The following is a 25,742-nucleotide window of genomic DNA, read 5'->3' as shown; positions in this document are numbered from 1 at the left end:
TTCTTTCTTTTTAATTGGCTACTAAATCGCGTGTTTAATTTTCAGCAGTTTGCAGCCTTATTTGTTTGCCAATATTTTATGCACCATTCATTCATCTGAAATGAACACAAATGGTTTAATGATGACTATCTCTCAGCCAGTTATCGGCTCACTTCAACTAGAGACACCTGGAAACATTCATTCAGATGATTATAAAACGATATTTGTTTTACTGCAAATTAACAACCAGAAAGCCCATATTCTACCTGACTGCGGTTCCGCGTGAATGGGAGAGACGTAAAGCACGGCCTCACATATATGGACCATCCCGGAGGACACAAATGTTAAGAATATAAAAACATCCTACTTTCGAAGTGTAAGGCCTTTTTTAAATTTAAAGTATGCTTTATCTTTTTGATAGATTTCAACAACATTCACAAGTCTGAGGAAAACACCATGTTCCACAGTTTCCAGACAGTCGAACTAAATGAGATCATGGCAAAGTCTGTTTCCATCAAGCCTTATTTGGTAAGGCTGTTTTCATTTTCACCGGCGGATGTATTAAAAGCCATCTAAATGAAGAGCGTTTAAGTTCTGGCACTTAAAAAAATGACTTAAAAGCAAAAGGGACAATTGGGCTCTTTGTGTGGCTCTGACTTTGGAAGAAAAGTATTTGGACTGGCCACCAGCCAATCACAAGACACATATTGACAACTATTCACACTCATGTTCACATCTATGGACAATTAAGACTCGTCAAAGAACCTAATATGTTTTGGAATCTGGGAGGAAGTCAGAGTAACCGGAGAAAACCCACACAAACACGTACTTTTGTACAGTTTTATTGAAAAAATAGAGAATTTGAGAACACACTACAAAAACAGCAACACATAATACATGACAGTCCCAAAGACAAACTAAGAGCACAACAGTTACTAAGTATGTTTCACTGTGCTTTCAATGAATCCAAAACTGTCATGTGTGCGCATTACCAATACAATTATTGTTTTCAGTATGGGAAAAACCTGATCGCCATGTGTGTAAATAGTTGGACACATTTCATCATCAAAAAGAATTCAGATAGACCCATAAGCCAGGTCCCACACTAACGCTCCATCTTTGCAAGTAGGAAAAAACACAAAATAGATGGTACAACTTTGGATTCATTGCCTCTGTATGAAAAATGGTGCCAACAATCAAGACAATTGAATTGAGTTTTTAGGGAAGCACCACCAATTGTGCGGGTGAGCCTCAGGATGGGTATATGGATTTTAAGGTTTGAAGACAAGTAGTGTCATCGCTACATGTATCTACCTCAGTCCCAAGCAACATACTCTGGACAAAGCTGGACAATTTTTCAAAATGTTTAACAGCACATTGCTTACATTATGAGTTATAGATTCAACTGAAAAACTCATTCAACTATTAAAAAAAATCTACAAACATTGCCTGCCAAGGAATACTGTTCCTTTTATGTAAAAATGGAACCTTTTATTGTTGTCATTTTTTATTTTTGCCATTCGTATCAAGTATTGCCTTTGCATATTTTGTAAAGATCAATCAAAACCCCTTTTCATCAATAAATATGCTATGTAGCCAAATCTAACTAATCTCAATACGGACACAGTGGAAAAGTCGTGATTTGGAATCAGAGTATGCCGCAAACGTCAGACAAAAATGTGGAGGTCGAACCATCAGGTGTCAATCTCTTAAGACTTCAGCTCAGTGAGCATTTAAAAGAAAGACTCCATTAGCATGTTTAGCTTTTTCTTCTGTCGTTTTAGTGTTTTTTTTCAAGACACCACAAAAGGTGCATCGGTGGTAGATAGAGGAGAAATGATGATGATGACCGTAACAATGGAACTTATTGCGATATACACATCACGGTCCTACATGCTCAGAACAATATGGCTACAGCGTCAATAAGTCAACGTCAATAATAATTGAAGAACGCAATATATAACACAAAGGTAACTGTGTTTTAGTATTGTGAAGAGACCTCCCAGGTACATCTAGTAATCTCCCTATGCACATTTTTATTAATTGTGCAGTTAAATTTAATTAATAGCTTTATTGTTATCTAGTTTTATATACTGTTATTATAAACTTATTTTTACATGTGTATGGCAGTTAATATTGTTGACTACTTCTTGAAACATGGACAGTTAATAAAGGTTTGGAAAGAATGGAATATTTTAATTCCTATAAGTTCCTATTTAAAAATGGTTTCAAAATGTGAACAATTGTAATTGATTGAGTGTGACCTTCAAGATTACATTGCAATTGATTTAGAAACGCCAACATGGGTACCCATTACATAACTCTCGATATTATATTTTATGCGACAACTACCAATTTTAAAAGCAAAGCAAATCGCTGTCAACACAAGTCCACTTAAAAGTGGAATTGAAGTGGAAAAAAACCCAGTTATGATAATGTCTATCTTCACTTTGTTGACACTATTAACAACATATCATTGGGCTAACATCAAGTCACCGTCATACATTTCTTTAAGCCATGATCACACTTAAAAATTAGACAATTGTGCCAAACACAAGAAAATGGTGCTCTACATCATTGGGTCTGTTTCCAATCAAATCTTTGTGCTCAAGTGTAATGATTTACACAATGGGAAGGAGAATATAAACTAGCGTAATAAAAGCCAGGGAACCAGATACTCAAAATAACTTTCCAGTTGGTAATTAAAAAGAAGGGCAACAGATTCATCATAAAGTGCAAATTAAATTAGTTCCAACATACACATTGTCTGACATTCAACAGTGGCAAAGGTAAATCCTGTAAAACATGGGGCACAATTGGGGCGAAGCATTTTGGCAGGGGAGGAAATGACGGTGCTAAAAAGATACGAGGCACTTAGAAGGGTGTACAATTTTCCAACTATTCATGCCCCAGGCATAGGTTTTTAGTTTATATTAGGTTGGTGGTTGCAAAAGTCAATAACATTACATTTGTGCATAATCCAAAAATTCTGACACATTATTTAGAAATTATGGTGTGAATAATGAAACTAATTTAAGACTTTGTAGGCAGTAAATCAGATGCGTCCAGCGTAATTACTTTCACTGCCGCTATATATTGTCAACCATAAATTATGTTAATGATTCGGTCAGTTGTATGGAGTTGATTATTGATTAATTGTGTTTTAAAGCAAGTGAGGCCTAATTGAGTTCACTGTTTTGGCCGCATCCTGCAGGGGTGCAAAATGGCAACAGCCAGGTGCGGGAAGCTGAGCTACTGCACGCCCGAGCAACTCCTCTGGGAAGCATTATTCTGATTAATATAACTCTTGCCAGAGTCTCCTATCTCATTAAAAATAACATTTTAATAACAATTTGTCAATCAATTGGTAATTTGCCCCATAACGGGCTCATCCCTTGAAATAGTCACAATAGTCTACATTTATACTTTCATTTACAAATACAATGGAACCTCCGTTTACGAACTTAACTTAATCGGAGTCTCTGTTTGCACACTGAAATTTTTGGCGGGGTCCGTGACACAAGATATACATATGACGCAAGTTCACACTGTATGAAAGAAAGCTCAACTGTGTGTTCCGTGTATATGCTGGCACCGTTTGTCCGTAAAGCCATTTCTCCATGAACACAGTCGTTCATGAACAAAAGTTCTACTTCATGAGGCAAAGAGAGTGAGTTTCTGTTCTTCATGAAGCATGTCTCTTTCCCCCCTATCATCCAAAACATCAAATGGAGAAAAATCATTTTCTTGTAGATACCAGGGGTCCTCGGTTTATGTGGGTCCTGACATACAGGGTTTTGCGCTTACAAACTATGGCACAAGAAGGCACGCTCATTCACTGCTCTATCTATTGTTTTTCATTTGATTGTTTTATATTTATGGCCTAGAAGTTTTGTCATACAAATATTTATTGTAATTATGACTTTACTACTATGTTAGCAGATATGTCAACATAGAATATTATTAAATTTAAAAATGTAAATGTAGACTGATGTGACATTTGTTTTCCTCTCTTCACATCACCCCCTCCCCCTTTCATTTTAACTATATAATACAAGGGTGTAAAGTAGGCTCATTCCCTTGTCACATTGGTAATGTTAAAAATGTTAGATGAGCTTTAATACCATATCTGCTTCCAACCACCAAAGAGGCCTTTGATCTGATTCTTGTTTAAAAGTCCCAAAAATGTTCTTTAAAAAAGTGAAACAGCCTTTTGAAATCTTACATTCTTCTTGTGTGCTTTTCAGACAGTCCATTGAGTGTGCCCTCTAAACCATCTCCTACAAAACTACTTTCACAATCTCATTTCAATTCCACCTCCTGTACACGATGGCACAAGCTATGAAGGAGTGTTAGGGCCACTGCGAAGAGAAAGAGAGAGAAAAAAAATACAAAGAAAGGAATGTAATTTTGACAATAAAGTTGTAAGTTAATGAGAAGAGTAATGTAATTTCATCATAGTAAGTTGGTAATATTTTCCAAAATATTGATTTTTTAACATTTATTATTATTATTTTTTAAGACTTAAAGTTCTAATATTAAACATAAAAAGTCATTTTACGAGAATGAAGTTCTGATATTATGAGCATAAATATACTAGTACTGTTGTCTCAGACCTTTGATGTTTGTGTAGGAATTCAGAAATTAATTTGTTATTACATTCATTTTCTTCTAAAAATACAGGACTTTTACATTTTTATCAGTGTTGCCCTAATATTCCTTCATAATAAGCAAGAAAAAAAAAGGTCATCAGTAAAGATGATTGCATGAGCATTGACATCATCATCAACTTAGCGTACAAAAGAGGTTCATATGGCAAGTTATGTGCACATTTCTTTTTAACATGTAGATATTAAATATTGTAGTAAAAACATTTACTACTTCTGTATATAGGGTGCTGGAAATGTTACTAGATTTTGAATCAAAAATGTGAAATGACATCCAACCTGCAAAATATGAAATAGAATTGGTGAGCAAATAACCTTGCGATAAGATCAGGTGTGCTAGCTGTCCCTAATTTGCAGTTCTCTAGGTCTAACTTTTAAGAATGCTGATTTAGAAATGTTGCCTTTATTAAGTACTATATTCTACTCTGAGATGCTCGAACTTGTCCACATGACGGTAGACAGAAGAACAATGCTTCCTGCTTTAAAATATATATAATACATTATATACAAGAAATACATGTAGGCAGAGCTTCACAGATGAAACACAAACACTAACATTTTTTTTTGCATTTTCTATAAATACGAAGAAATAATAAATAAGTGATTATCGATTTATTCAATATTGCCTCTCTATACCAGTGGTTCAGTTTGAATGAGGTGCACTGTGGTGTGGCAGACATGGAGTGGAGAAAGATTCTGCCGCAGAAGAGATTGCTGAGAGTTTTCTGCAGTACCTGAAAGTGGATGTGAAGGCTCCATTGGAATCTTGGTTGATACCATTTGAATTTGAGAGAAGGATCCATTAGAAGGTCAAACATTTCCCTCAAATCTGGGCAACCACTTCCTCTAGCATCTTCATTGGAGTTGTAGTAATGCATGAACAACTGTTTAATCAAGCATGATCACGCTTCTGAGGTCTTGACATGTGTCCATCTGCAATAATCTTGGGGGATTTTGTGACATTTCCACTTTCACCAACGTATTCCTTCAATTTGAAGATCCACTGAACCGATTAGATGAACTTGAAGAATCGTCATAGTCCTTGTGAAGACTCCAACATTTGGAACCGTGTGTGGTTGTGGGAGTGTTGACTGTTTTCTTTGCAACATGGTACATCAGTTGATCAGGTTCCATTTTTTTTTCTCAGAGAAAAGACAACATAAAGCGAGCAGGTCTTTTCATGCAATCTGCGAGCAAACTTTAGAAGAGTGTAGGAGTGGTTTTCCCCATGTTAAATCTCCATTTACTTATCAGAACATGATGCAGTCATTCAGTTGTGCATCTGAAGAACTTTACATTCATTCTACAATAGAAACACCCAGAAAGGTGGGGTCATAAAATTTCAGGATTCAGTCATTTTACATGCTTGCTGTTCATTTTTGGATAATGATGGAAATGTGGTTGAACATGACTGAGGATCTCAAATGAGTTTGACAGCCCGATTATGACCGCCAAACAAAAACAGGAGCACATACACATGTTGTGCAACTGTTGGTGCACTAATACCCCACCGGAGAACGGTGCGCAATGCAGAGAGTTTCCAGAAGACAATAAGCAAAGTATACAGATCCGCTGGACTCAGATAACCTGAGACAGGCTGAAAGTGGAAACAGACATATTTGTGATATAGCTGAAAAGTGCTGGTTGCTCTCGAAGTCCATGTTCATGTTTGACTGCGAGAGTCCAAGCAATGATGGGATGTTAGGAATCCCCAAGATTCACTGAAATGGATCGAGACGGAAAGTCTTCACTTGAATGTTGGCAGGCCCACCGTGTTCCCTTTGTTATAAAACTACTCAATTCTCTTCAGCTTGGTCTGTAACACCACAATAAATCCACTCACTGATCCATAAAAAGTGTGTTCCTTGTCATTAGAAAGTGCTAAGCCGCTCTAGGTCCAACTGCAGTCTTCACCATACTAGGTCCACATATATTGTGCGTGTGTCTGCGCGCCTGCACATACAGTATGCATCAGATGTTGACACTGGTAGTGGAGTTGTTCATAAGGACTCTCATCTCCTGAATGCTAGTGATGATTTTCTTCTGATGTCCAGCAAGGTTCACCCCAACTCTCCGTAAGTCCCTAAAAAGAGCACAGAAATAAGAAGATTGTTATGCATCAGTGCACCTTAGTTTACCATGTAAAGTCAAATATTTGTAGAAATGACAAGAAAGACAAAGGTAGTGTTTTAAAGTGTTCCTCTTCGGCAATGTGTCCATGTGCCTCATACACACATTATAGTTTATGTACTGCTGCCTCCATGAGTTAAAATGTGTTTATTGCCTTTACGAGCACTTCCTTTTTATTCCCACACTTTGAGCTCTGCAGCTGGCCGCAGCACACTCAGCCATAATGCCAGCCGGAACATGCACAGATCCAGTCACTTCTTAGCTGCCGTCATCCTAATTGCAGTCAAACTGTCTCCTTGCATGCAAGTTTTTATTAAACTGTATCTCTCATTTCTCTCAAAGTGCCTGTCTCGTTGCTTGTCTATTAAGGGTTGACATTTTTCCTGTGATAGGGGTGTTTTGTTTTTCACAATCTGCCAGGTAGGGTTTCCTGAAAACATAACCTAAGGGTATCATAAAACCCAAATGATACTGTTACAAGTCGCCTTACTCTGACGTCATCAGGGCGATGGTGTCCAGTGACGCGTATCCTCCTTCCATGAAGAGTTCCGTATACCGGCCCATTTTGATAGAATCCAGCCACTCGCTGACTGTTCTACTCCAGATGTTGCAGTCCCCGTCTACACTGGTATGTTCCACTAACAGGTTGGACACCCTGATGACGTCAATCACAACAAAGGCAGTAATTAATTGAGTTGCACTGATGCATTCAAAGATTCAGACACCAGTCCCATTTACGTTATCAAAAGTGCACTCAGGAAATACAAACCCTTGTCAAGGATTACAAATTTGGAGTCTGTGAGGTAATAGTATTGACAGTTTCCTTTCTTGGATCTAGAAGGAATTCTGGATCTAGATGAAACTTATCCACCTCATAGACATTAAGTGCCTGATTTAGTAAAATCACAAATAGCGGGTGCTAAATTGCCTATGCACTTAAAGACCTTTTTACACCGCACTTACAGCGCACCGTTGACTTTCCCATTCATTGTGTACTGTATGTGTTGAGGAGGCGGGACCATGGAATGCTGTGTGTGTTCATGCACTCTAACAGATTGCATGTGCTGCTGACAACTGGTGTAAAAGCCATGGAGAACACCACATTTAAAAGAGGGTTTTGCGCTTTTGGTACTGCTGATGATGTTTACCATGACACATTTGGGAGCGCACCGCAATCACAGAATGAAGTTTGAATTCATGAAAGGCCAGCACCAGAAAATCAGCTATTGCAATTGGTCTCAGCTTGATAAATTATACTGGGCGTGACAAATTCATCTATTCCAGTTTTTACACACGCAAACGTGAAGTAAATCAGGCACTAAGATCTTACAAAAGCACAAATAGCTTTGCAAACATTTCTGATTAGACAAGAGTTTTAAATGGGATTTCCATTTTAACGTTAAATTGAAAAATAAAATAAGATCCAGATGAAAGTGGGTCCCTAGCCCTTCACCCAAAATTTCTATTTAGTAACGCTATTGTTAAAGTTTTGCCCATGAATGTTAAAAATGAGATTTTATAATATAAAAAAACATGTTTATAATATTATTAACTGGGCTTTTGAACCAATAGAACTATTGTTTTTGATCAGGAGCCTGTTGTTCTCTTTTTTCCAACTGTATATAGGATCATATAGTGTATAACAACCTTATTATATTTTAGAATGGAATATGTAGTTTTGGTGAATTAATTCAACAAACCGGTGTATTAACCATTATAGAAACATAAAAGTAAGCACACATAATATAGCCTTCAACCATCTACTGTGATGCAAAGCTGAAAATTGTCTCTACTCATTGCAAAGAATACATTACATTATTCATGTCGACAAAGACTGGGCGCCAAGCTTTGAAATACAAACGTTAAAGCTTGCAAACAGCATTTTGCACGCTGCAGCTACCTAATAGGAGCATCATTATGCAGAAAGTCTGGCCTTGCTTGAGCTCCTTTGAACTGTCAACCACTATTGCATTGGTTCTTACATTGGTAATTTACTTATTATCAGTGTTTCTCTTTGTAGAAAGGGCCGATGATCAGCCATTATTTCATTGCCTCTACAAAGAAAATGAGGACTAAATATCTTCATTACAACACTTTAATGTCATTACACACTAATGTAAAACTAACTAATTGGATGTTAGAATGCTTTGAAAACCAAGACACCCCACAGAAAACAATTTAAACTATTGCTTATTCTTAAGATAATCAATTTCATTGATGCCTTTGCTTTTTTTTTTTTCCACCAGCATGCAGCTATATTGCGGTCTTTGTCCAAAGTCATTTAATTATGCAGCCACACAAGAATTCAAGAGACTATTTACATTTAATCTGAATGATGATGAGTTTAGCTCAGAGTTTAATTCACTAGAGAAGGAATATGTAAAGCAATCGGAGGAAGGTGAAGAAAGTGCAATTTAGCAGTGTTTCACTTCACATCCCTTTTCTTGAAGCCGAAGAAAGTGGGAAGCCAATATTTAAAAAAAAAAAAATGTGTCAAATGGTCATCGGCATGTTTAAATGTTTTAAATGTGTCATTCTCACTGGATGTGATGATTACTTTCTTGATCAGAAAAATGTATTTGAATACCCATTATCAGATTTAAAGGGAACATATTATGGACAATTAATTTTTTTAATAGTTGGTATACAAATAGTTGTGTGTCAGGAGTGCCTGCAAACCCATCAAGTGAAATTAAATTATCAGCCTATTTCTGAAAATATCTCTGTGACTGAACCATTCTGCTTTTCTGCCATACTGTTACAAACCAGTGGGGAAAAATAACATAACCACACCCAAATCACGTTTCACCCCCAATCACTTGGTAACGAGGCTGACCAATGTTGCATAGCGGGAAAAAAAGAACAAACAAACAAACTTTGAAGTGGTTTCTACTACTCCTACAAGCACTACTTGAAGGCTGGTAAGCAGAGCTGCGGTGTTAACTAACAGTGTTACCAGCATGAGCTTCTGTTCATAATGAAATCCATATACTGTAATCATGTTCGGCTAAGTTGTCGATGTGGGCGTGAGGGGTATTTGTGTTTGGTGATATCATGTGTCACTACATTAATTGCAGAGTGTATTTCGGTGACTTAATGATGAAATGCTGCTTCTTTCATGACAATACAATTGGGTCTCGATGGGCATTCATTTTAAGTGTGTGTGTGTGTTGGGGGGGAGAGGGGGGAATAAGGTTAAATTAGCTAGTGGTGTCTTCGTGCAAGGTGGGGAGAACTACAACCCCAATTCCAATGAAGTTTGGACTTTGTGTTAAATTAAAACAGAATACAATGATTTGCAAATCATGTTCAACTGACATTTAATTGAATACACTACTAAGACAAGATATTTAATGTTCAAACTGATAAACTTGATTGTTTTTAGCAAATAATCATTAACTTAGAATTTTATGGCTGCAACATTTTCCAAAAAAGATGGGACAGGGTCATGTTTACCACTGTGTTCCATCACCTTTTCTTTTAACAACAATCAAAAAACGTTTGGGAACTGAGGACACTAATTGTTGAAGCTTTGTAGGTAGAATTCTTTCCCATTCTGGCTTGATGTACAGCTTCAACTGTTCAACAGTCCGGGGTCTCCGTTGTCGTATTTTATGCTTCATAATGTGCCACACATTTTCAATGGGAGACAGGTCTGGACTTCAGGCCGGCCAGTCTAGTACCCGCACTCTTTTACTACAAAGCCACGCTGTTGTAACACGTGCAGAATGTGGTTTGGCATTGTCTTGCTGAAATAAGCAGGGGCGTCCATGAAAAAGACGTTGCTTGGATGGCAGCATATGTTTCTCCAAAACCTCTATGTACCTTTCAGCATTAATGGTGCCTTCCCAGATGTGTAAGTTACCCATGCCATTGGCACTAACACAGCCCTATACCATCAAAGATGCTGGCTTTTGAACTTTGCGTCCATAACAGTTCGGATGATTCTTTTCCTCTTTGGCTGGAGGACACGACGTCCCCAATTTCCAAAAACAATTTGAAATGTGGACTCGTCGGACCACAGAACACTTTTCCACTTTGCATCAGTCCATCTGAGATGAGCTCGGGCGTTTCTGGGTGTTGTTGATAAATGGCTTTTGCTCTGCATAGTAGAGTTTTAAGTCACACTTACGGATGTAGCGCCAAACTGTATTTACTGATATAGTTTTATGAAGTGTTCCTAAGCCCATGTGGTGATATCCTTTCCACATTGATGTCGGTTTTTGATGCAGTGCCGCCTGAGGGATCGAAGGTCACAGGCATTCAATGTTGGTTTTCGGCCTTGCCGCTTACATGCAGTGATTTTTTCCAGATTCTCTGAACCTTTTGTTGATATTATGGACCATAGATGATGAAATCCCTAAATTCCTTGCAATTGTATGTTGAGGAGCATTGTCCTTAAACTGTTCGACTATTTTCTCACGCACTTGTTCACAAAGAGGTGAACCTCGCCCCATCTTTGCTTGTGAATGACAGGAATTTAGGGAAGCTCCTTTTATACCCAATCATGGCACCCACCTATTCCCAATTAGCCTGTTCACCTGTGGGATGTTCCAAACAGGTGTTTGATGAGCATTCCTCAACTTTCTCAGTCTTTTTTGCCACCTGTCCCAGCTTTTCTGGAACATGTTGCAGCAATCTAATTCTACGTTAATGATTATTTGCTAAAAACAATCAAGTTTATCAGTTTGAACATTAAATATCTTGTCTTTGTAGTGTATTCAATTAAATATAGGTTGAACATGATTTGCAAATCATTGTATTCTGTTTTTATTTATGATTAACACAACGTCCCAACTTCATTGGAATTGGGGTTGTACGTTGAGTGTCATAAAAGTGCTAGATTCTATTAAGCAGCACTTGTATGCATGTATGTATGTATGTTACATGGGGAGTTCTTACCTGTGTGAGGAGTTGACCAGATTTTTCAGTGAGCAGGGGTTGCGAATGAGTTTGTCTAGTAGACATACGATCTCATCAAACTTGGGTCGGTTGCTGCGTTCTCGCTGCCAGCAGTCCATCATGAGGTGGTACAGAGCCTCGGGGCAATCCATCGGACCTGGTAACCTATAGCTCTCTTCTACTGCCTTTATGACCTGTAGAACGGCAATTGAGATGGGGGATGTTAGCTGTTCAGAAATATAGGATGACCAACACCTGAGGACAATTCCATATACAGTGCCATGAAAAGGTATTTGACCTCATCTCAAATTACTTTTTTTCATAGTAAATTTGAGATCATCAAACTAATCACATTTTTGGGAAAGCTGAGTTCATTTTCACTGACTACACCTAAGCTCGATCAGCTCCAGATCTGTTCATTCAAGAAATCATTGAAATAGAACCTGTCTGACACAATGAAGTGAAAAGGAAAAGATATCAGTTTTCGACCAATCATCACAATCCAGTCTGTATAAAATACAACTAAATACAGACTCCTAAAATAATAACAAAACTAAGTGTTCAACAGAGTAACACCTCATAAACGCATCATCATCAGATTGGCTACACTACAAAGCCCAGTTAATTATTTGTGCAAGATGTAGCAGTTAATCAAAGGAATAAATCTTGGCTCGCCAAGTTTGACTCTGCAGTGGAACGTAGGCAGGCAGGAGGTCTCAGCCTACTTCTGCTTGTGCGCAGACACTGGAGGAAATTGGGCTGTTGAGTTCATGACAGCTCCTACTTTGTGTCAAATTCCCTCCCAACCTGCCACCTCCCAAAAAAAAAAAAAAAAAAAAAAGATTGCACTCAAACACACATGCGTGGGAGTGTGCAGAGAGAAGGCCAGCATGCCAAGAGGCAGAAGAACTACACAAAGCTGACTGGCAGGCAGTGAGAGATCAGAGAGGCAGAGGAAGAAAGAAAGAAAGACAAAAAAGAAAAAAGAAAAAAAGCAATAGGGAAGCGTGTAAGGATGCAGACGGACATGGTGGTTTTGAGAGACAAAAGACAGGATGAGAGGAAAAGTGATTGAGAGAGGGAGAGAGCGAGCGAGAGAGAGAAAGAGAGAGAGAGAGAGAGAGATGCAGGGTGAGAAATAGGAAACAGAAGGAGAGGGTTTACAGAAAGAGGGTGGAAGAAGCTGCAATTTCTTGTGCAGATCTGAGAAAATCCAGCATAACGCTTTCAATTAAACATCAAACGTCTTCTCCTCTACTTCACTCCTCTCATCCTCCCTTAGTCCCCCTCTCTCCACTTCTCGGAGACAGACAGCCTCATAAGCAAAAAGAGGTGGGAGGGGCCTGAAGCAGGGAGATGAGGAGGTCACAGCAGGGCTGCGTGTGCACGTGTGCATGTGCCTGTGTGTAGTGGAGTGCACGTGTAGGGTCTCTGCTTCGCACTAACTCATCACCACGCCGCGCCATTGAAGTTTTTCCCATTAGGGTGACTTCTGGGTCGTACAATACTTTTAAGATCCGGCTCCTCTGACATGCTTTAGCTCCTCTCCTCACTCACAAGTGATTTAGTTCCCTACCGCTCCACAGCCACTTAAAAATGTCATGTCATTTGCTCCTACATGGTGTTCACGGCTAAAATAAAATAGATGCTCCACGGAGCAAGTAAGGGTAAAAAGTGTGATATTCCCTCGCACGAGGTTCTGCTTAGTTCTGGAACTCTGTGTTCATTCACACGGTTCCCTTTTTTTCCCCACACACGCTACAATATCTCGCCTTGTGTTCCCATTAAAGCTATCCATTCTCATTGTCGACACTTCGCAGTAATAGATTGACAGCAATTGCTTCTGCCACAGCCCTCCCACAGAGGAACACTCATTCAGCTTCCAGAAAGGAAATTCACGCATTTCACCTACGCGTCTCACTCTCCCTCAACTTCTTTCTCTGTTGTGCAGAATTTGCACATAGGAACAATGCAGTCAACCGTGTCCTATTGTCTACCTGAGTTGTCAGCAAATATCTGATGCAAACTATTAATGCAGACAAATCTTTAAGGTAATATTTCATACTCGATCTGAAAAGCATAGAAGAAGATCCTAATGCACAATCATGCTCTCAATATATTACAGGTTTTCGCATTGGTTGATTTAAACCTTTTAACATTACTTGAAAAACTTTTATGATTTTAATATGGATTACTAAAATAAGATTAAAACAATTGTAATAATAATAATAAAAAAATCATCCAGGGCATGTCTGTTTAATAAAAACCCTTTCTATAATACAATCATTCAACTTTTTTTTTTACAAAATGGATACAATAATTTCAACATAAAATAAAAAACAACACACATTATGCTGTTTTTAAAGCGTGACAATCTATAATGTTTTTGAGGACAAACTAAATGATTTATGGCATAAATTCTCACTTGAACCACCTTTATTATTTTATAAATGAAACTTATATAGGAAAAATATTGTATTAATCGCACAACATGTCAACTTGTTGGGTCACACTTATGGACATAAAATATTTGTCAGGAAAAAATTCTGGAAGTGCATGGCCACCTCTTTAGTCATTTGAACAACCTTTGTAATTCTATTAATGGCTGCCCTTTTGTGCGTCACAAAATGGCATACAATATTTTACCATAAAATATGTTTGCGTACCAGATTCACTACTGCTCATGTCATTAGATGTACACACAGAAATATTGAAAAAAAATGTAGTTTAGTACTACCGTTTTATTGGATAGCCTAATACAGCTTATGGAGCAACGCGGTTTGAAAAAAGGGCCACTGTAAGGCTTGCTAATTGGCTTCCATCATCCAAGTAAAACACAAACATGATAAGACTTACATCTTGATTGGACATCTCCCAGTAGGGCCGCTCTCCGTATGACATCACTTCCCACATGACTATGCCATAACTCCACACATCGCTGGCTGAGGTGAACTTCCTATATGCGATTGCCTCGGGAGCTGTCCAGCGAATCGGAATCTTCCCGCCCTGTGACAGCATGCAAGAATATAAAGGAGGCATACAAATACAGTATATTAGTTAGATTCTTATGGCTAAAATATATACCCACCAAGTGGTCCAATTTGATACACATTTTTTCCCATTTTATCTCAAATATCAAAAGTTTGAAAGCGTACTTAAAAACAAACCAAAACAGATCCATTCTCTACCACATTTTTCCATCATTCTGGTTGGATACCAACTTTGGTTGCATGGCACCGATGCATATCCGATTCTTGAAGCGTTATAACCCCCACCTCATAGACGCTGGTTTCGTTAGCCAGTTTATGGTGTTTTGCATTGTGTGTAAGCTTGGAGCAAGACAACATTCAAAGTCATGTGCTTGTTTTATAAACAACAAGTAATTATATCCATCCATCCATTTTCTGAGCCGCTTCTCCTCACTAGGGTCGCGGGCTTGCTGGAGCCTATCCCAGCTATCATCGGGCAGGAGGCGGGGTACACCCTGAACTGGTTGCCAGCCAATCGCAGGGCACATACAAAAAAAACAACATTCGCACCTGCGGGCAATTTAGAGTCCCCAATTAATGCATGTTTTTGGGATGTGGGAGGAAACCGGAGAAAACCCATGCAGGCACGGGGAGAACATGCAACCCATGCAGGCACGGGGAGAACATGCAAACTCCACACAGGCGGGACCGGGGATTGAACCGCGCTGCAGAACTGTGAGGCTGACGCTCTAACCAGTCGTCCACCGTGCCGCCAAGTAATTATATATGTTTTATAAATCTATTAGACCTTACGACGTCTACGTCACGTTCCATCAATATCACACTCTAATAGTCAATGCGGGGTGGTAAAGTCGACGTGTCGAGTAATCGACTAACCGGTTCAACCCGACTGCCCTCAAGACTTCCCTCAATACATCTATTAACCTTCTCTTAGGCCTTCCTCTAGCACTCTTGTCTGGCATCTCCATACTCAACATCCTTCTAACAATATACTGTGCAAGATCTCGCTGGTGTGTTTGCCCATTTGGCAGACTGGCCTGCGCCAAGATGGGTGTATCGACATATCAAGGGTGTATCCTTTGACATCCGCCCGGTGCACATGATGATTTTATGACTTATGTCTGCTCAGACCAAGTCTAACTTTTGGCACAACGATCGAGGTGCAGGCAGACATTTACATGAGCTCTGGGGACATGAGTCACATTAATTTCCTTAACTCTCTGAATCATTGTAGAAATCAATTAATTGAACACATTTTTATTATTATTATTATCATCATTATTATAGCTTTAAAATCATCCCACGTACTGGCTGGCGCGCAGCTATGGGGGTCAGGGGTGGAAACGAATGATTGTTGGATGGGATATGCAGTACTGTAGATCGATGAGGTCCGCTGACATTTAAGTCACCAGCAGTTTCTCATCAGCTCATTCTGTATTTAATAAGGGTATACCACTAACGTTCAATGCTCAAGTCACGCATGGATCGCTGACTCCTCTTCTGCATATAGAGACGTCCCCTGCAATGACTATTCGCGCCGCTTTTAAAGGGGATGAAAGAACCCGCTTTGATTGGACACGATTGCAGTCGGCTGTGAACACGCCCAAACCAGCGCTGTGCCCCACTTTTAAATGAGCTGGGGCTACGCTGGTCCACGAAATGATCAAAACCGGGTCTAGTCTGCCTTCTTGCAGAGTTACACCAAGCGCAGCACTGGATTTGCGCTAGTCACAAAATAGAGCCCTAAAGTCCTCCACCCTCACTATCTTTTCTCCCTGTTGTCTCACTCTCCAACACCTGCGCAAACTAGTTCATTGCTCTTCTTAACCTCAAAACCTTGTATGTCAGGACCGTCATAAACCGAGGGACCCTCTATCCAAACCGGACTTGATAACCCATTGTTGTACTAATGAATACTTATTTAGGAACATGGATAACAAGGTTGATATTCTTTTACAAGTGATGTAGCCAAAAGCTGTGTGTGTGCGCGCGTGACTTCATTATCGAGCTTTCATCGCTAAGATAGAACATTTCCCGGGATGACTGCTGAGGCAAATGTGCTTTCAGTCAATGAGAAGTGAAATTAGCTTGATGCAGCATTGATGAACACAGCAGCAGGATATCTCCGGATCTGATTATCTGAAGGGTGAGGATGATGTTACTCTAGCCGAGGATGCGTGAGTGAGTGAGAGCGAGTGGAGAGCAAGATGTGCAGCCTGCCGGGGAGAGGTGAGTGACGGGATATTAGCTCAGTGCTAATTGAGTGTTGGAGAGGCCGACTGGAGTACTAATTAGCCCTCTGTTTGCAGGAAGCTGGAGATTCCTTTGAAAGGATGTCACTCAGACTGTGACACAGAGCTACTAATAAAGACCTTCAATGCTGTGCGGACATTCAACGTGTGCATTTGACTGTCTGACATCACACAGTCATTATACCGCTAACACACTACCTCTAAGGTGAAACACAATCTGTTCTGCTAGTCCATTGTGGACGGCAAGAAAACCGAAAGACCAAGGATGCTGGTACATTGTGATGCATACGGTTTCGTACTACGTCTCACAATTACGACAAGGGAACCGGGAGTACCCTTTCACAGATATATATATTGCCCTGCGATTGCCTGGTGACCAGTTCAGGGTGTACCCCACCTCTCGCCCGAAGTCAGCTGAGCTCAGCGCCAGCACACCTGGGACCCTAGTGAGGATAAGCGGTTCAGAAAATGGATGGATGGAGATATACCCTGTATATATTTGTTTTGACTTTTTGTTAAAATGTTATGTATTGATAGTACACGCTTCAGTGTTGACAAAAAAGTTAACATCATGAAAATCTGTTGAGAAATTAGCAAGTTGTGACTTAATTTGAATGTCCATGCATTGCCACGGAGGCACGTCGTTTAGTGCGCTGGCGTATCTAGTCTTCATATCTATGGAACCGGCCCCTAAAAACGGGCTAATTTCAGCAAGGCAAGAAATAGGGTGAAAAGAAACAGTTGAGTAGAGATCTTCAATTGGAATGATTTGAATCGGAATGACAAAAAAGGCTGCATGTAAACCCGGCTATTGTGTCATACAAAAGAGCAGGTTTAATTCTTTGCTCTTTGCCGAACTGAGTTCTTGAGGGTTAAGGTTAGCGATGACAGAGGATTGAACTCCTGGGGTTTGTGGCATGTTTTTCCCTCAAATAATTGCAGATTTCAAATTTAGAGGTACCTGTATCATCTCGATGTTCCTAGTTTTAGCTTCCTCATTCAACTGCAGACAGTGTCTGTCTTTCAGAATTTCATTGCTATGATTTATGTTTTTTTTTTTGTTATTTATTGTAAATGGAGTAGTTGGTCAAGTTTTAAAATGTCACCTTGGGCTCCTGAACAAGCAATTTATTTTATGTGAAAATAAAAAAAAACTGCCAGATGGAAGCCCGTGTCCCAAATAAAAATGCATAGCCTTACCCGTGTGGTGTAAGCAGCCTCAGGGTCGTCCTCCAGAACTCGGGACAGGCCAAAATCAGACACTTTGCACACAAGGTTACTGTTGACCAGGATGTTGCGAGCTGCCAGATCGCGGTGGACGTAGCCCATGTCAGACAAGTACCTGCATTCATTATTGAGAAGGAGAGGACTGGGTTTAAAAACCAAGCTATGGTGATTTGTTGCCATTAGACACGTGTGTCTGCATGGCCATGTGTTTGTACCTCATGCCAGATGCAATGCCACGCAGCATACCAACCAGCTGGATAACAGTGAACTGGCCATCATTTTTCTGGAATGAATACAGGGAAATGAATGTTAGTATGGACATAAAATAAATATTTAAAACAAAATAAAACACTTAAAAACCTTTAAGACACAGAAAAAATGTCAATCAACCCTTTCCCTGAGCATTTAGCATTTAGTATTAATGATTCATTATAGAATGAGTTTCAACTCATACCAAGGCATACTATTTCGAACAAAATCCCCACTTGATTCTCATAATAACAGGCTGTGAGTATATAATATGTATGACTGCATATCCTTACACAGACTTTTAGTCTTATGGGTATAAAGTGATAAAATGTTGTTTTACGTATTTGTTCTTGTCAGTACATTCTCTGTCCTGTTGGCCAACCTTAGCCGACACCCACTAAATCCAGTGAAATGAAATCAACTTTACGCTCTAATCGTTGAGTTATACACAAAAATTATTAAAACAGAAAAGGTCAGTTTAATTCTAACTCTGAGGACACCAAATATCTCCAACATTGAACTTTTCTAAAAGGAAGGATGTGATTTAAAGGAGAGTAAAACATATTTCTCCTCATTGGTAGAAATAGTGGTTCTTTTCAACAAATTTAAGCCATTGTGTGGCTATTGTGTTAAAAATAGGATTTTGGAATAAGGATTATTTGGGTTTGGCACATCAATGTGTCCGCTGCATGCGCCACATGCATGGATACCCCCACAAGTTGAAACATAATTCGGCGGTACAGCATGGTAATGAAGTGCAGCTGTTATGAGTGAAAATATCATTGTTGCTTTTACTGTTTCCATGGCCAGTTGAAAGTAAAAATCCAATTCGGATCTTTAAAACCGCCCCTTGTGATCATGTTAACACGAAGCAGTACTCTTGTCGTTACACCCTACAGTAGAAGGGGGAAAGGTGAGCAGTGGCTCATTTGCAAGAGACAAGGCAGGACCATTTGCTTGTAGGTGGTCAATCACTGACATTTTATCAAGACACCTTTATTTATTTATCTATTCTAATTTAAATTTATGACCAAATTGCATAATGTGTTTCCTCTGCTACTCTTCCTTCCCTACCAAACATCCCTTCCAATAAGAGGGGGGAACATTCTATACAACAAACGTTGCATGCTTTTCTGAGAAACTTATTCTCGTTAAAATCAGCCTACTTCCAATGCAGATCCAATGTGGTTTTACTCTGAGCTTCTATCACTTTTATGGCTACTTTCCTTCCAAAAATCTACAGTATAACATCCCACTTAGTCGTACAAATTAATTTACATGTTAGGCCTGATGTACGAGTATGAGCATTGCTGACTGCATTGTCAAAATGGTGCAACAACTAATCCAGAAGCCCATCCACACACTGGATTTATACTGTCCTCAGTACAGCAGCCATCCATGTAATTACTTGACAGGCTTTACTGAGCTACTCTGCCTGCTGCTCCTCCTCCCTTTGGCACTCAGGACCGTCCCGTCCCGAAAGCACTTTCCACTGACCGCACTCTTGCGTCTCACGACACCCTGAGGAATTTGTACTTACATTTTCACTCTGATGTGCTGAATCACAGGATTATTTTACATACAGTGTCTATAGATTTTTTATTTTTTTTTAAAGGATCGAACCTGACCTGCCTTGATTGAACATGGTTCAATTAGAACCTATGAAAAGCTTGAAGTACTGTGCAAAGAGATAATTCACATCTGAGTGCTGAAACAGCGTGAACATGGTTCCACTAAACAGTTGTGCCAATCACATAAAGTATGTTTGCACCAAGTAGGTACATTTCAGTTTAAATGTTTGAAGTTAATGAGGTAATGAGCTGGGATAATAAAAGCTAATTGTGCATCTTGTCATTCCCTGTGGATCCTCTTTAGCAACAACTGTGGTGCAGCATTCAAACTACTCCCAAAAATGTAAGTTTTATTTTTTTTGTACATATCTACAGGAGTAAACACTTTCACACTTCGGCAACAATTATCTATTTACTTATTACTTAACACACTTTCAGTCAGTTGTTGCAATCTTAGCTTATTATTATTCGTCCCTTTTGCCTGTATTTATTTCGCATCATCTTTACCACTGCAGAATTTGTTTATTATGATTTACTTGTCCATCATGTTCATCTTTCATATTCTCTTCTGTTGTTTCACAAACATATTATTCCTACCTTGAGGAACGTGTCCAGTGATCCATTCTCCATGTATTCAGTGATGATCATCACTGGTTTGCCTGAGAAGGAAAATAAAAAAAACAAAAAACAAAATTTGACAAACTTAATTGAGTTATTATTATTATTCATATTCATCTTTCATTATAAAGATAACGATCATTATTTTATTGCTCTGATTTACACTGCTCTATATTTATTATTTTGGGTGCAATTTGCAACTGAGAGCTGTTTTGATATTTTTGCTTTGGTGCTAGGCAAACTATACAAAATAAGTTGAAGTCAAGTAGGGAAGGACATTTAACAAAATTTCCTTGATTGGATATGGTGAAGGCGGCACCGTGGACGACTGGTTAGAGCGTCAGCCTCACAGTTCTGAGGACCCGGGTTCAATCCCCGGCCCCGCCTGTGTGGAGTTTGCATGTTCTCCCCGTGCCTGTGTGGGTTTTCTCAGGGCACTCTGGTTTTCTCCCACATCCCAAAAACATGCATGAATTGGAGACTCTAAATTGCCCGTAGGTGTGAATGTGAGTGCCATTTTCTGAGCAGCTTATCCTCACAAGGGTCGCGGGCGTGCTGGAGCCTATCCCAGCTATCATCGGGCAGGAGGCGGGGTACACCCTGAACTGGTTGCCAGCCAATCGCAGGGCACATACAAACAAACAACCATTCACACTCACATTCACACCTGGAGGCAATTTAGAGACTCCAATTAACCTACCATGCATGTTTTTGGGATGTGGGAGGAAACCGGAGTGCCCGGAGAAAACCCACGCAGGCACAGGGAGAACATGCAAACTCCACATAGGTGGGGACGGGGATTGAACCCCGGTCTTCAGAACTATGAGGCAGACAATTTGTCAAATTCATTTTTATTTCCACATCCAATGGAAATAATAAGTAATAAGTTTCTGTTATGTGAAGACACTCACTCTTGGTGACCACGCCCTCCAGGCGAATGATGTTGGGATGGTTAAACTGTCCCATGATTGATGCCTCCCACAGAAAGTCACGTCTCTGATGCTCTGTGTATCCTGCTTTCAACGTCTTGATGGCGACCTGCATCTCCCTTTTTCCCGGCAACCTTAGTGGTCCGCTGCACACCTCACCAAACTCCCCTGTGGCAAACAGACAGAGTGTCTTTACATTGCAGCCCACATTGACCTGTAAACATCTTATTCAATGGTACATTACAACAACCTCGAAAAATTTGCCTTTTTTTGATTTTGTTATATTTATTCAAATAAGCAGACTGTTTTTTCTGCCACCTGTAAGAACATTTGGCATCAATCTCATTGGCTGGCTCATGGGTTTAAATGCAGATTATTTGCATTAATGTTTGTAGCATTTAGAAATGACTACACAATTGTTTTTTCATGACCCGGAAATTTTGGGAAAATCTGTAGCGTAATATTACCCGATATTTGAGTTTGTTATAAAATACTTTGATCACTACCATTTTAAGTACATCTGTTTTGAATGCTATCTATTGATTTTGTTGACGTATTTGTAAACAGCTCAGACTGTTTCTGAGCTCCCCTTTTTTAAAGTCTAGTCTACATACATATACAGTGGATAGATATATATACTGTAGATACAATGATTTTGCTATACCTGTATTTATATATATTTTTTCAATCATATTTGTCTCTGTTCTGGACTGTCCACACCAATGGTGTTAAAAGAAGCAGTTAACATGAGAGAATATTTGCAGGCTGACAAAAGCAGAAATTGCTGGTACCCTTAAATGTTTGTCAGTTTTAGCCAATCAGAAGCAGAAAGTGATTCCTAAAATAACACTGGTACATGTGGATGTGATGTGAAATGGTGGTAAATATTTATAATATAATAAAGTAAAGTAAATAAGTAAACTGAGATACTCCTGAATAGATTATTGTACATAAGAAAATTGTGTCTGGACATACTGCATTGGGATAATGTAGCAAAAATATACAACCCACCAGCTCCAATGATTCTTTCAATGGAGATGAATGACACGTCAATCTCTTGGGCAAATTCATGCACAGCCTGGTTCGGGTCTTCGTAGGTGAGGGGGTCAACGTAGGTACGCACTCCAGGGAACTTTACTGCAGGCACACATGCGCATAGCATCATTAGAATTTAGATGCACAACAAAATTACTAATACACTATACCCTCGCCGATTTGCAAATCACCAAACACGAGCTGTAGTCTCACCTAGTAGCAAAGTTTTCTGTAGAACATAAAACTATTAGTCGAAACGCCCTGCACCTTAATGCTCCTTTGCATTCCCCACATGACACAAATGCAGGTTTGGAAGCCATTTATTTCTAAGGGTAATGTTGTAAAATTTTAAATGATATTAGCGTTTTTGGATCATACTTTGAGGTATATTTATGGTGTAAAAAAAAAAAGTAAGGGGGACTACTGTGGGCAAGTTTTTGCTCTTCACGTGGGTCTTGGTCCCATATGCTGTCTGTCTATAATGAAACTATTATCTTTCAGTATGACAGTAACACACACTGGCACAATGGTGCTTCTTATGATCCGACATAGCAGTCTCGATCATCCCTAATTGCAACAGATGGGGTGTAGAACAGAATTGCAAAATGTTGCCAAATATATGAAGCTGTCAAGATGGATAAATGATCATCGCTCCATTTGTACTCAGCCAGTATGCCAACAATGAAAAGCCCTCAGGATCTTTTGACTGTACTGCCACACATGGTCAGGCCTTCAGGGGTAAACTAACCCATACCGACATGGCCACTATTTGAATCCTCAACTATAAACTGCTGATGACCTAGCCTCTCACCCCAAAATTAAAACGCACAATACCATAACAATAATTTGAATGAATGAAATTCAAAAATCCCAATTGTGGAGATACTGTACACATTTTTCTCTGGTCAGTGACAAAACACATTGTGGACTTACTGTGACCATTATGGAAGTGCATTTTCTCCTCCTCAGGATCTTGCTTTGCTTTGCTGTAGCCACACCTCCTATGAAAGAGAAGACATTATTGTAGCATTGCTTTATTTGTTATTATAGTTTGAAACAAAGGGTCTCGTTCCGTGACTGGCATAATTCTAGCGCGATGCGTGGTGTAACTGCGCAGGAGTGGGATAGACCCGCTGTTGGTAATTTCATGAACCAGCGCACCCCAGTACATCTACAAGAGGGACGTGATCACAGCCGACTTCAATTCTGTCCAATCAAGGCGGCTCCTCTCATTCTCTTTAAATGCGACATCTTAGAAACACATTGACAGCCTTTGACATGGTGGAAGAAGATTTTCTGGAGGTTTATATGGGACTGCAAGAAGACTTTCATGGGTGGTTGATGTAAAGAAGATCACAAATATCTGCTATGTGAAGTGGGCACTTGGAGACCGCCCCCAACCCCCGATGGTGTCTGTACCCTCCCATGCCGGTCAGTAGGATGATTAAAAAATATATAAAATAATGATGATCATAATCTTAATAATGGATTTAATAAATGTATTTTTACAATGATTCCGAGGGTTGGATGCCCGCTGTTCACATATTTATGAATGGATTTCATCTGACAACCACCACAACTGTCCGCAGAGCTAAGAATCTGTCTGCCAGTGCCCCGATTAAAATCACCAAAATCGCGTTAGACTAGGACTCTACCTACTGCGCCAGACTTAGACGTCGTCTCCGCAGTCCTAAGTTTAGACCGACTTTCTGTCACCCAAATTGTCACTCGACCAGGCGCATGCCAAAGGACACACCTTTATTGCGCAGCTACGCCCAGCTTGTTGCAGACGGGTCTGCCAAATTGGCAAATACACACAACGAGACTTGCGCTGGCAAGCAAAATCAATATACGCCAGTTTTTGCGCTCCGCTGCGGGTGCAACGTCTAAGAAAATAGAACCCTAAGTGTCATTTAATAAATATTTAGTATAGAATGAAACAGGAAACTGGAAAGAAAAGTGTGCATTATATTGTACTTCAGACAGTCAGTGGAAAGGCAGGAAAGTGCAATAGTGGTTAACACGTCTGCTTCGCACATAAGCAAGAGACTGATTTTTCCCCAGTCTGCTTATCAATAGAATAAAATACTTTTTTGACAAGATGTTTTTTTTTTTTTATTTTATTTTATTTTTGTGGCCATAGGTTTTCTTTGCAAATGATATGTATAAGGAAGTTATTATCATCTTCATTTTTTCTGTTGGGGCAAAAAATTCTCCCACGCGTCTGCGTTTGTGCCAGTCCAAACAATTTCTCTATGTCTATATTTACACATGAGAGCCATCGGATACAATCAGATAACCTAGATTAAAAAATGAAGATTGATTTTGTACTTAATGCCATGGGCACACATACACACACAGACGCATACGATACGGCACAGAGAGAGCAGACCCACAAATTATTATAATGCCAACTAACCAGCTGTAATTGGAGCCAATCAGGAAATTTCTTGTGCCTGCCAAAAATGTTCAACATAGACCAGAAGTGGGAGCTTCTTAATTTCAGAGTTGATGAAACTTGAAATTTATTTACTGGTATTTGCAGACTAGGTAGAGGAATGGCAACGTAATTTGGTATATGGGAATACTTCAAGAAATGCAGGCCATAGCTGATGGGCGACATTGTGTTTGTCTACAACTGCACTTTTGTACTATAGATATGGACAATGAATGACGTTTTTGCTGTTGTATGGAAGACAAAATTAAATATTTGGAAATAGATTTTTTTAGTTGAACTATCCCTATACCCCATTAAGCATTCATGCAGTTCAATGCACAGATTGTACATATGATATTTTGAAATTATGATTTTAACCTATTATAATCACTGATATTGTTTTTTTTTTTTTTAAATTGTCACACATGCAGCTCTCTCTGTGTAGGACAGAGAAGACAAGAGGCTTTGCATTGGCAGCTGGATATTCACTGTAAACACTGTGTATGTACAGTGAATATCCAGTGTGCGTGTGTGTGTTTTGTGTCTGCCTGGGGGTGTCTAGTTTTCCGGATCTGTTGAGTCAAGGGATTTGAGCGTGCCCACTGCCCAGTGACCACTTGGCCGTCAGACTTCCTGTATGGGGATTTCTGTGTGTATGTGTATGCATGTTAACTCATGTGGACATGCATCACTGCGTATAAACGTGTCTATACATGTGTGCCCCGTTTCTATGTCAACGGATGTGTGTTAGCAGTC

General features: G+C 39.5%; 1 protein-coding gene across 4 annotated transcripts in view; it reads right to left on the bottom strand.

Annotated features, from left to right (window-relative positions):
- Positions 1–805: 805 nt before the first annotated feature.
- LOC133490151 (ephrin type-A receptor 5) overlaps positions 806–25,742 on the bottom strand; it is a 142,001-nt gene continuing 117,064 nt past the window's right edge. For 3 of the 4 annotated variants that reach the window (XM_061799828.1, XM_061799830.1, XM_061799829.1), the window contains 10 exons: positions 23,483–23,550; positions 22,526–22,651; positions 21,497–21,682; positions 20,565–20,626; positions 18,363–18,430; positions 18,121–18,262; positions 14,535–14,684; positions 11,679–11,872; positions 7,267–7,431; positions 806–6,729 (listed from right to left, as the gene is read on the bottom strand). In XM_061799828.1, coding sequence (XP_061655812.1) covers positions 6,618–6,729; positions 7,267–7,431; positions 11,679–11,872; positions 14,535–14,684; positions 18,121–18,262; positions 18,363–18,430; positions 20,565–20,626; positions 21,497–21,682; positions 22,526–22,651; positions 23,483–23,550 — 1,273 coding nt within the window. In that variant the 3' untranslated portion in view covers positions 806–6,617. The remainder of the gene's footprint in view (positions 6,730–7,266; positions 7,432–11,678; positions 11,873–14,534; positions 14,685–18,120; positions 18,263–18,362; positions 18,431–20,564; positions 20,627–21,496; positions 21,683–22,525; positions 22,652–23,482; positions 23,551–25,742) is intronic. The other variant, XM_061799831.1, reaches the window with a different exon arrangement.

This window comes from Phyllopteryx taeniolatus, chromosome 15 (genome assembly GCF_024500385.1).
Source record: "Phyllopteryx taeniolatus isolate TA_2022b chromosome 15, UOR_Ptae_1.2, whole genome shotgun sequence".
NCBI classification, from domain to species: domain Eukaryota; kingdom Metazoa; phylum Chordata; class Actinopteri; order Syngnathiformes; family Syngnathidae; genus Phyllopteryx; species Phyllopteryx taeniolatus.
This window is presented reverse-complemented; position numbering and strand designations above follow the sequence as displayed.